Source organism: Heloderma suspectum, chromosome 6 (genome assembly GCF_057233095.1).
Source record: "Heloderma suspectum isolate Gila_16-S chromosome 6, 16-S_ref, whole genome shotgun sequence".
Taxonomy (NCBI): domain Eukaryota; kingdom Metazoa; phylum Chordata; class Lepidosauria; order Squamata; family Helodermatidae; genus Heloderma; species Heloderma suspectum.
This window is the reverse complement of record NC_139463.1, coordinates 52,690,514-52,702,581: the sequence shown is the minus strand read 5'-3', so window position 1 is coordinate 52,702,581 and position 12,068 is coordinate 52,690,514. Positions and strand designations below refer to the sequence as shown.

Here is a 12,068-nt window from a genome sequence, read left to right as displayed (position 1 = left end):
TCCTTCTAGGCGGTTTGTAGGTCCCCTCCCTTCGCTCTGCTCCTCCATCTCCGGAGGAGACCAGGGGTAAGATAAGAAGAGGCAGCATGCCGTCAGGCCCTCTTGTTCAAAGCCAGGGGATTCTTGCAGCAGACTGACTCGCCCTCTGAGGGCAGTGGGAAGGGAGCTGGTGAACTTTTGGAGGAGGAGTCCCAGCCTGCCACAGCCGACTCTGTCAACCTGATCTTTTCCCCATTTCACTAGCTAAGGCTTCCCACAAACTTCAGCTAACAGGAGAAGCCCATAAACCTGATGAGGCAGCTGGAGATCAGCCCCAAGATGGGGACAAGGTGCCTTTCCCCAAGAACCGGCCGCCCCAGTTCTTGTTCAAGAACCGGCCTGTCCCCTTTCCAGCCCTTTCTGTAAAGTCTGCAAAATGGAGTGGGCCAATCCTGCCAAGACAAAACCCCTCTCCAGGCTGGTTAACAAACTATACAAAACAAAATGCGAACAAAATGTATACCACAGATAGGAAAGGTAGCACCAAGTCCAAGAGGTCACCTGCATGGTTAGCGAGCAGTGTTAAGGGAGCTGTTAAAGAAAAGTGGGCTTCCTTCAGAAAATGGAAGTCTTGCCCAAGTGAGGAAAGCAAAAAGAAGCACAACCTTGCAAAAAGGCAATGCAAGCAGACAATAAGAGATGCAAAAAAAGCATTTTGAAAAGCATATCGCTAACAATATCAAGGCCAACAATAAAGAATTCTTTACATATATTGAAAGCAGGAAACCTGCTAGGGACGCAGTTGAACCACTGGATGACAATGGAGTTAAAAGAGTACTGAAGGAGGACAACAAGACTGCAGAGAAGCTGAATTCTTTTCATCCGTCTTCACTGCAGTAAATATAGGACAGATGCCTGTGCCTGAGCTGATGTTTTCAGGAAGGGAGCCTGAGGAACTGAGGCAAATGGTGGCGACAAAAGATGAAGTTCTCAACCTTATTGATAAACTGAAAGCAAATAAATCATAGGGCCCAGAAGGTATCCATCCTAGAGCTCTCAAAGAACTCAAATACAAAATTGCTGGTCTTCTAACCAAAATATGCAACATGTCCCTAAGATCAGCCTCTATACCAGAGGACTGGAAGATGGCCAATGTAACACCAATTTTCAAAAAGGGATCCAGGGCGGATCCGGGAAATTGCAAGCCCATGAACTTAACATCTGTTCCGTGTAAATTGGTTGAAAGAATCATAGAATAGTGGGGTTGGAAGGGGCCTATAAGACTGTCGAGTCCAACCCCCTGCTCAGTGCAGGAATCCAAGTCAGATCCCTGGCTGTCCAGCCTCGTCTTGAATGCACTCCCAGCACCGGTGGGAGGGTGCTGTTGCACTCATGTCCTGGTTGTGGGTTCCTGGTCGACAGCTGGTTGGCCAGTGTGCAAACCGAATGCTGGACTAGATGGACCCTGGGGCTGATCCAGCAGGGCTTTTCTTATGTTCTTATGCCCTGCCAAGCAAGACTATAGAACTTCTAAAAGTTCCAGTAGTTGATGCCCCTGTGGCTGCCCTGTTTTCCTTTGCAGCGGGTGGGGAAACTGGCCCTAGGGATCAGTGTGATAAGAGGGTGGATGCGGCTTTATGTAAGAACTTTGAAGCAGCAGCAGCAGCCGCCACCTTCATAGCTTCTACTGCTAAGTCATTGCTTTCCAGAGTTGTCTTTGGGTGGGCAGAAGACCTAACAGACGATGATTTTACTCCTAACCAATAAGACACTTGTGTTTGAGTGGCTTTGAGCGGGGGCATAATTGTCAGTTCTTTGGCCAATGTAAGCCTCTGAAGCCCTCCACCAATACACAAAGTGGTAAAAAGGCAGTGAAAAGGAATGTGACACATTTATCATATACAGTCAGGGCCAGAAATATCGGAACAAGGATAACTGTTCTGGCAGTTGGCCTCTGTACACCACCACATTGAAGGTGAAAGGAAACACACCCAGATGGGAGTCAAGTCAGGACTTCCAGCTGTAATTCAAGGGGTGTGACAAAAGTGGGGCACTAACCATTCGGGAAGGACAGCCAGTGGCAGACACCCCTCCCCCCATTGCTGGTGGCTCATAAGTAATGCAACAAACCAACATCATTTCAAACTTAAGGATCGCCTTTAATACCTGGATGAAAATCCTTTGCAGTCAATGACTGCCTGAAGTCTGGAAATCATGGACATGACCAAATGCTGAGTTTCCTCCCTCGAGATGCTTTGCCAGGCCTTTACTGCAGCTGCCTTCAGCTGCTGCTTGTTTGTGGGTCTTTCTGCCTTCAGTCTTCAGTAAGTGAACAGCATGCTCTATTGGGTTGGGATCAGATGACTGACTTGGCCATTGAAGAACATCCCACTTCTTTGCCTTGAGAAACTCTTGGGTAGCTTTTGCTGTATGTTTTGGATCATGATCTATCTGCAATATGAAGCAGCATCCTATCAGTTTGGCAGCATTCGGCCAAATCTGAACAGAAAGTATAGCCCTATACACTTCAGAATTCATCCTGCTGCTTTTATCAGCAGTCATCAATAAACACCAGTGACCTGGTTCCATTGGCAGCCATACATGCCCATGCCATAACACTGCCTCCACCATGTTTGACAGATGATGTGGTATGCTTTGGATCATGAGTTGTTCCTTTCCTTCTCCATACTTTTCTCTTCCCATCGTTCTGGTACAAGTTAATCTTGGTTCCATCAGTCCAAAGAATCTTATTCCAGAACTAGGCAGGCTTTTTAGGTGTTTGCTGGCAAAGGCTAATCTGGCCTTTTGGCTCTTGAGCGTTACCAGTGGTTTGCACCTTGTTGTGAAGCCTCTGTATTTACATTCATAAAGCCGTCTCTTGACTTGAGATGTTGACAATGACATGCCTACCTCCGCAAGAGCATTCTTGACCTGGCTAGATGTTCCTCTTCACCCTGAGCAGAATTCTGCGGTCATCCACTTTAGTTGTCTTCCGTGGTCTGCCAGGCCTTTTGCTGTTGCTGAGCTTGCCAGTTAATTCCTTCTTTTTCAGGATGTTCCAAACTGTTGTATTGGCCACTCCCAATGTTTTTGCTGTCTCTCTGATGGGTTTATGTTGTTTCCTCAGCCTAATTATGGCCTCCTTCACTCGCATGGACACCTCTTTGGACCTCATGTTGGGAGTTCCAGTGAACAGCTACCAAATGCAAATGTAACACTCAGAACCACCTCCAGGCCTTTCATCTGCTTGATTGGTCATGGGGCACCCAAAAAACAGGCCACACCTGGCCCTGCAGCTGCTCGTCAGCCAATCGTTCCATTACTTATGAGCCACCAACAACAGGGGTGTGCGTATGCCACTGGCTGTCCTTCCTGAATGGTTAGTGCCCCACTTTTGTCAACCCCCTTGAATTACAGCTGGAAGTCCTGACTTTGCTCCCATCTGGGTGTGTTTCCCTTCACCGTCAATGTGGTGGTGTACAGAGGCCAGCTGCCAGAACAGTTATCCTTGTTCCGATATTTCTGGCCCTGACTGTATAATGAAAGCTATGCAGACTGTGATACAGCAAGATAGGAATATATGCACAAACAAGCCCAGGCCGGAGGTCTGGGATTTTAAAGTTATCACCATCACAGCACACCTCAGAAACCCTATGAGAAATGGAAATGAATCCAAACCCCCAGACAACAATGCTAGAAGAGGGTCTGTCGAAGTCTGTACAGGACCTGGAGCCAGTAGTGCTTCTGCAACACAGACAGGTGGACTGAACCTCTTTCAACTCCATGCAGATAGGAATGTTATGTAAAAGGGACTGTTGCCTTAGCTCTCAGGACATTTTGTCAAAATGAAATAAGGTTTTGGAAGTTCAAGAGGTACTTTGCCCAACCCCTCTCAGGTGGAAGACAAGATCGTCTTTCTGAAAAGGTAGCAATAGGTTTATTCTGAGAGATCAAAGGCAACTTGGGCAACACTAGCAAAGATGGAGAGTTCATCACTTTGGGAACATTCTACTGAAGTTCCATCATTTGTACTGCTTAACATAGCAAGTTCAGAGCCAACAGTGCAAGCAGAAATTTAGAAGGTTCCTACAGGTTCCTGTCAGCCCATATCATGCCATAGTCATCACACAACCTGTTTTCTGGTGTAAAGGAGAATGTTTTTCCCACAAGTATCTTCTGGAACTTTTCAGCCTTCGTTAATGTTCCCACCCCAAACCAAGGACGGGCAGCCTCTAGAACACAAAACTAGGTGGATCACCATCATCAAGGTAGCGCACCTTTTTGGGGAGAATGTACTGGACACTGTTCGTCCATCCGCACTGGTACTAGGCACCCTGTGCCATAATGTCTTTGAGCAGGTAAACACCTGGGTGAAGCGTGCTAAAGGTAGGTTATCCAGAAATGCTGCCCCCTTTGCCACCAGGTTTCCCTTTTCCCCATTAATACTGGAGGGACCTGCAACTAAGGCCCAGCTAAGCCTGTCTGGATTGCACCACTACAGACAGCAGATGAAGGCTCATATGATGGAATGCTCCTCCACACAAACAGAACAAAACCCCTCCACATAGAAAAGTAGATGTGAAGCAGAAGGCTTCTAGTCCAGCCTCCTTCATGATGTTAATTTTCTACATGGAGAGAATTTGATTTTGTACAGAGGCATTTTCAGTCCTATGAGCCTCCATTGGCAGTCTGAAGTTGTATGGCCTAGACAAAGGTTATCAATGTGAACTAGACAGAAATTTCATGTAAAAGACATTGGCTTGGCAAAGATAGAGGTATACCTTCCTGTGCTTCTCGGCTATTAGGACACTCACAGCAAGGGAGACGTAGGTCTCCCATCACAACTGATAACTACAGTTTTTACAGGTCTAAGCTTTCATCTTCTCAAATGGCATCTGTTTACCAAGTCACAGGATGCTGATTGGTCTTTTTTTCAAGACCCAGCTTCTCTTCAGTCATCTTTGAAAAGCTGGGATAGCATAACCTCAGCTTTCCAACAGATCATCTGCAATGGCATGCAGACAAGAAGAGACCTTTCAAAGAGCTCATTTTCCCTCCTGGAGAGCATTTCCCAGCATAGGGAAACTTAAGAGAACCTTCTCTAGTATAGAGGGCTACTGGCAAAGATCCTCCCATCTTGTTAGCTGTATTGGTAGCAAATGTGTGTTTGTGGAAAGGGTAGGAGTAGGAAGACAAATCAACTGTGCAATATAATAGGTGCCATTTCCCACAGAAGACACTTGTTAGTGAAGCTCAGTTATGGACAGCCATTTTCATTCTAGGTTGCATGGAATTTTCTCTTAAGGGTTTATGTAGATTGACAATGGCATAATTGCCACCAAAGTTTCTCATCACATCAGCACATTTTCACCAAAGGAAGGAAGCACAAAATGTTTATTTTCAAGGCTCGACAATGCAAGCTGACAGCAGGAGGGGCTGTGGGCTGACTTAAACAGAAGGGAGATATTTCAGCTCAGGAAAGTTTGAAAGCACGGTTGATGCATTAGATTTGTTGCTGGAAAACAAAAGAAGGAGCAAATCAGAGATGGATGGGATGAAGCCATAGTTCACGACCTTGCAAGTCCCCAGATAACTCCATCTCTTGGAGGAAACTTTGAAGAACTGCTCTCGTAGGGCAAGGAATGGTCAAAACGGATTCTAAGAGCCAAAAGGCACTGGCTGTTAGTTTGGTGATTCAACTATTATACTATAGCCTTGTCAGCGCGTGTCCAGGAATGAAGAGCTGGGTTGGCTACATACACCATCCCACCATGAAACAAGGTTTCTGTACCTCTATAGTTCTAAATAGCCCTTTGATTTCTAAGAGAAATTTATCTGAATAGGGGTTTGGAACATGTCAGCCATTTGCTCCACGCACAAGACTGAAAACTGGTCTTAAAACCTCACCAGCCTGGGCCGACCACATCCCAGAAAACCCGGACTACAGCTTGAATGTGTCTTTGGGGGCACAAGAAAGCACCAGCTCTGGCTGGGTGATGGAACATCATACACCACATTCTTGCCACCAACTGTCCCACCCTGCTGTGAAAAAAATCTGGGGCATTCTTATTAATTTTTTAAAAACAGCAGTTCTAAGACAAAAAGAGCTAGGCATCTCCAAAAGGTTGTTCTAGCCCCAGTTTCCAGTTCAGGTGAACAGCAAACATTGTTAAAATATAGAATATAGAATATATTTTTATTATTATTCACCCGTTAACTCCAATATATGCCAATTGTGAGCTAGTTTTCAACGGTTACATTCCCTTGATCATGTTTGTACGAGGGGTGAGGGGAAGAAGAGGCCAAGTGCTGACACCGACACGTTGGCGCACTCGGTGGCACATGATACAATCATCAGAAGTGTCAGTGGATGGTTCACATGGTCAGTGCAGTGGGCGCCAGCTGGTTCCTCCACAGGAGGGTCTCACTTCCATGGAAAACTGAACCATAACGCCCAGCAGTTCCACGCTGGCCCAACTCTTCAGCGGTTCTGCCTGCACTTCTCCAGAGATTATTGGTTACTGCAGAACCAGGCCAACCTATGGAAAACACCCAGGATAAAGGGAAGGGTTAGGAAAGATGTATGGCGTTTGCCTCTTCATGTCTGTGCACTGGTGGCCCGATTAGTGACCACTTGGTCCGTACCAAAGGCAGCACACTACAGCAGTTGCAAAGCTGAGTATGGACAGGGCATCAACAGGAGTGTGAGCGCCTCCCCGCCAAGCTTCAGTTCAACTGGGTCTATAAACAGGATTATTAAAAGGTTCTCTCAGGGTGCTACTACAAGGATACACAGGAAACACTGTAAGGAAATGTACGTAAGCCAGATGCAATTCATACCTAATGGGCAAGGAATCTATGAACTCAGCATTTGGGCAAACTGTTCCTTTTTGTGGAACAGCTAAAAGCTAAAGTTTCAAGCCCTTGAGACTGCAGTGATTAACCTAAAAGCACAGAGCTGGAGGGACTGTGAGGTAAATCAAGGCCAACCTGTTTGGAACAGTTCTGCAAATTCAGTGTCCCTTCATACACTTCTACAAAATGACAAGGGCTAGTTCTATTTTGGAATCTCTGCTTCCAGAGCTGTATTGGAAAATGGGCTGAAAGAGGAGTTGGGACTTGTAAGATAAAGAGCATCAAGCCTCTGGAGGAAGAGGGAGGGACACAAGAGGATCATGAGGAGGGATTTGGGCCAGTGAAGTCAGGCCAGCATGGTGGACTGGACCGGGACATGGAAGGCCCAGTTCAAATCCCACTTGGCATGGCTGTGGGCAACTCCGCTTAATATTTCCTCAAGTTGAAATTGCACAGTGCTCCATATGACAACAAAGGCTACAAATAAAAAACAGAATGGTAAGTCTGTATTCCCCAACTACATGAAACCCCATCCAGATCAGATCGTATTTCTAAAGTGTTTAACAGAAAGCTCCTTCAGTGTTTTTCAGGTTCCAACTCCTCAAAAACAAGAACTATAAACTCTCTCTCTCTCTGCTTGTTTCTTTGACTTTTTACTAAATAAAAGCCAAGCTCCTCAGGATTACACTACCAGGGTTCTCCACCAGAAGACATATTCCATGTTTTGTGACTCAATTCATATCATAATTTGGAAGAATTGTGAACACCTTCTCTTAGGTCACTTGCTTATCTAGTCAGACCCTTCCATGACATTATATAGCACTGACCACCTACCTTCTCTGGCCCCATGCTGGGGCATTTCCAATTGTAGAGATAATACTGCAAGTTCCCATCTCCAATCCCAAATTTCAGTTTCTCCAGGAAGGTCTTGTTCTCCATGAGATCCAGTGCATTGAAAACATCAAAGCCCTTCTGCTCAAAGAGAGCGCAAAAAAGAAGAAAAGTCACCTGGTTTATTTGCATACTTAGTAGCATTCAGAAGAAACAAGTTTTACTCAAGAGAGATGGAAACTTGCTTTAAAAACAAAAAGCTCAAAAATCCAGAAATGTTATTCTGAATTACTCTACATGTCTCCCACTCATAGGTCAGGCAACATTTACCTGGCTTCTACCTGAGAGCGCGAGATTCATTTCTTAGCATGTTTTTCCAAGTGCTACGCCAAAGGAGGTTGAACGACTTGACAAAACAAGAGAGCAGCTCACCAACTTGGCCAGTATGAGGGCATCGTTCATGAGGTCAAGAAGTGGTGTCTTGGTGTGGACGTTGTAGAAGGAGTAGGCTGCTTTCAGACTCTTGTGGGTAGGGTGGTTCATAATGGTGGAGGGCAGTGTGTAAAAACTCAGGAAGTCTGTCACTTCCCCATCGATGTTCTGGAGAATACAATGGGAACATTTCTATCAATCTTCAGCTAAGGGGAAAACAGTTGTCACCTACTTTCATGCCTGCCCTCTCCCACTCAGCGGGGTGAGGAGGTCTGAGTGGTCCTTTCTACCTTTCTCCAGTTGCAACCCAGTCCTGGTCTAGACATGACGCAAACTGTTTGTACATACAGATACTGGGAGAAGAACTGTAAATTCTCAGTGCTTAAAATATATATACTTAAGAATCCCCACTCATGTGTTAAGGCAATAAATTCAACAAAGGGCCAGTGCACACGATCAAGTGGCCCACTACGGCTTAAATAACCCACAGTGGGCTGCGGCAAATTCAGGTGGCCATTTTGAATATTCAAGCTATGACTGCAGCTTGTGTCATCCAAGCCCAGCGAGGGTGGGTTGTTGGTGTGGCTAACAAATCACCCACAACCCTAAAAGAGCCCATGGGTTCTGGGTGGTTTGTTAGCCATGCCAACGACCCACCCTTGCTGGGTTTGCACAACCTGACAAGCCACGGCTTGAATATTCAAAGGCTGCCTGCCATGCACCATAACCCACCGTGGCTTAAATAAGTCGCAGTGAGCTGTGGTGATTGTGCAAACCCAGTCACTCTGGAAAACTTGCATTCTATGGTCTGAAGAACGACATAAATCTGCATATGTATGTATGTTAAGTAACCTATATTGCTTATGTTCCTGAACGGGGCAAGGGACACAGACTATGCAGTCATCTCCGAGACCAATACTCCAAACCTCACTGATGGCGAAGTGCCAGGGAAGCACCTCACCTCAACCACAAATGTGTCAATGATGCTGGGCTGGGGCAGAAACCAGTGCTCCACTTCCTCCCGATTCATGATGGGGGTCAAGTGGAACTGCCTCAGGTACTCCGCCAGAAGTCTGTGCACAGCAGGGATGTCTCTGTGCTCCATCGGCCGCAGCCCTGGGGTCTTTGGAGTCTGAGGGGAGAGAGAAAATCTGCTTGCTTAGAAAGGCTTTAGGTATCACAGATCTGGCTTTATGGTGAAGGAAGGGGCTCAACTAGATCAGTGGTTTTCAAACTGTACTCCAAGGACCTGTGACGAAGGGCTGTAGCTCAGTGTCAGAGGACATGTTTTGCATGCAAAAGATCCCAGGTTCAGTCCCCTGGCATCACTAGGCAGAGCTAGGAAAGACTCCTGTTTGAAATCCTGGGAAGCTGCTGCCGGCCAGGGAGACAGTGCTGGGCTGGATGGACCAATGGTCTGGCTCCGTATAAGGCAGCCATCTGCTCTGAAGTTGCTTGCTATTGCTGTTTCGTTGCCTTTCCGCAATTAGTCACTATCATTATCTTCAGAAATACAAAACAACTATCTAATACAGAGAATAGGAAAACATATATTTGATGTCTAGGACATAGCACAGAGACATAGCATAGGATTCCGTTTCATTTTGTTATAGATAAGTCCAACAACTATTGAACCTATGTAGACCAAGCAGCCCTGAGGCACTCATGTTTAGAAAACGCCCCTCCAAACTTATGATGTTGGTGGACCTTGGGCTGCTGAGTTCCTGTTAATGCATGCAATAAAAGCAAATCAAGTAGATGTGAAGGCATCAGATCGCTCTGCTCCATGTAGGACTCAAGTGCGTGCATGCGTGCGCGTGTGTGTATTTCATAAATCATGACTGACCACACTCTGTCCAATCAATGTTGTTTAGAAAGACTACCTATCAGTAGCTTTCCAGTGAGCAGAAATTTCCAGCCACGTTGCCACAAGGAATGGCCCTGTCAAATCTTTGTGTTTCAGCTGATCCTTTCCGTCATCATATTGATAACAAAAGCAATGCCCCACAATGTTTGATAGCCTGGTTTGTTATTTGGATCAAAATCTGAAGTAGTTTTCCAAAATTTGGTAACTACTGGACAACAGAGCCACATATGGAGCAACGTACCTGTAGACCCACATTCCCTCCAGCGCATAGGGAATATACTGGCATTGATTTGTGTTAATTTAATGGTGGAAAAGTGCCACCTATGTATAACTTTCAAAGTGGCTTCTCTGAACTGTGCAGAAATGGTTTTAAGTGGGGGATGTGACCAGATCTGAATCCACTGTGAATAATGTGTTCAAGTCAACATGTCCAAGATCCCATTGAATCTTGATCCCATTGAGGCTTCCACAGCTTTCATCTGATAGCCATCTATAAATAAGGGAAACCACATCCTTCAGGGTACTGTTTTGATCAACACATAAATATTCAAACATGGTAGAAGACTTTGGGATTTCAACTTTATCAACTAAAATCTTTGTGAAAGAGCTGATTTCATTCTTTTGCAGCCAGGGGGAGAAAGAACTAGGGTTTCCACAGAGATTGGTTTGCCTTCCGCAAACAGATCTCCAATACAAAAGGTCCTCTTCTCTTCCCAGTCTCTGGGAGTACTTGGCTGGGTAGAGAGGGGATGCATGTATGGTGACCCAGGTTTTCCATGCTAATAACATGGCTGCATAATATGGGTTTTCAATCTTAGTTAAGTAGGGTGGTTGTGAATTTCATGAATGGAAGTTCTCAGTAATAGGGCATATCAATGGAAGCCTCCCTTAGTGTCTATCGAATGGTTATATCATGTCGTTTGATGGGTATGAGTTTCTGAATTTGAAACATCTTTCAATACAATTTTAGGTTGGGCACTGGCCATCCTCCCTTCAACTGATATCTGTACATCTTTGTCTTTGGAAATCTGATTCTTTTTTCTGTTGTTATTCAAGTACCTTTTGCCATTTTTTGAGCTTATTGTTAAAGGGGGAATAGGGCTAATTTGAAATAGAAACAGAACTTTAGGCAGGACCAGCATTTTTATGGAAGCTATCTTGCTCAACATAGATAATTTTTAATTTTCTCAGTGTTGAAATTCTCCTTTGATCACCAGGTTGTAATTTCTATTGACTAATTGGTGTAGGTCTTTAGGGATCAGGATAAAAAGGTAAAGGTGTCCCCAACCAGTCATGTCCGACTCTAGGGTGCGGTGCTCATCTCCATTTCTAAGCCGAAGAGCCAGCGCTGTCCGAAGACGCTTCCGTGGTCATGTGGCCAGCATGACTGAACACCGAGGTGCACAGAACGCTGTTACCTTTCCCACCGAAGTGGTACCGATTTATCTACTTGCAATTCCTTGCTTTCGAACTGCTAGGTTGGCAGGAGCTGGGACTGAAGACGGGAGCTCATTCCGTCACGCAGCACTCGGGTCTCGAACTGCTGTCCTGCCAACCTTCCGGTCTGCAGTTCAGCGTCTTAACCACTAAACCACCGCGGCCCTCAGGGATCAGGATACCTAGGCACTTTGTGCAGGAGTGTTGCAAGGCTACAATAGATACTTCCTGTATTTCATGCTGCCCTGTTAGGGATACACACAACTGATTTGTGGTCTAGAACGTTTCTGGAATTTGGACAGTATTTCTTTCAAGAATAGCATAGCCTCCTTCAGGTTTGCAAGGAACAACATCATGTTGACCATAATCATGTTAATTAAATGTTCTCGGCCCCAAATCTGGACTGCCCTGATTCCTGTGTCAGCTCTTATGATGCAGGCTCATGGCTCTATAGCAAACAGAACTGGGGGCAGCCCTGTCTCGGGCCTCTATGCAGCAGCATTGGTGATGAGCCTACTCTAGTCGTGCATATGAGGCCTCAGAGGATTGCTGCAGCTGAGCTACATCTGTCTAAAAGCATTCTCTGAATACTGACTTATATAGCAAGCTTAACAGACAGATCATTCGATTCAGTCAAATATCTCAAAAACATCAAAAGAAGGGAAGC

General features: G+C 45.6%; 1 protein-coding gene across 3 annotated transcripts in view; it reads right to left on the bottom strand.

The window, feature by feature from the left end:
- Nucleotides 1-5,227: 5,227 nt before the first annotated feature.
- NMT1 (N-myristoyltransferase 1) overlaps nt 5,228-12,068 on the bottom strand; it is a 53,809-nt gene continuing 46,968 nt past the window's right edge. For 2 of the 3 annotated variants that reach the window (XM_084804287.1, XM_084804286.1), the window contains exons 9-12: nt 9,059-9,229; nt 8,098-8,265; nt 7,669-7,806; nt 5,234-6,518 (exon numbers count right to left, since the gene is read on the bottom strand). In XM_084804287.1, the coding sequence (XP_084660413.1) occupies nt 6,498-6,518; nt 7,669-7,806; nt 8,098-8,265; nt 9,059-9,229 (498 nt within the window). In that variant the 3' untranslated portion in view covers nt 5,234-6,497. Of the gene's footprint in view, nt 6,519-7,668; nt 7,807-8,097; nt 8,266-9,058; nt 9,230-12,068 lie in introns of all 3 variants that reach the window. The other variant, XM_084804285.1, reaches the window with a different exon arrangement.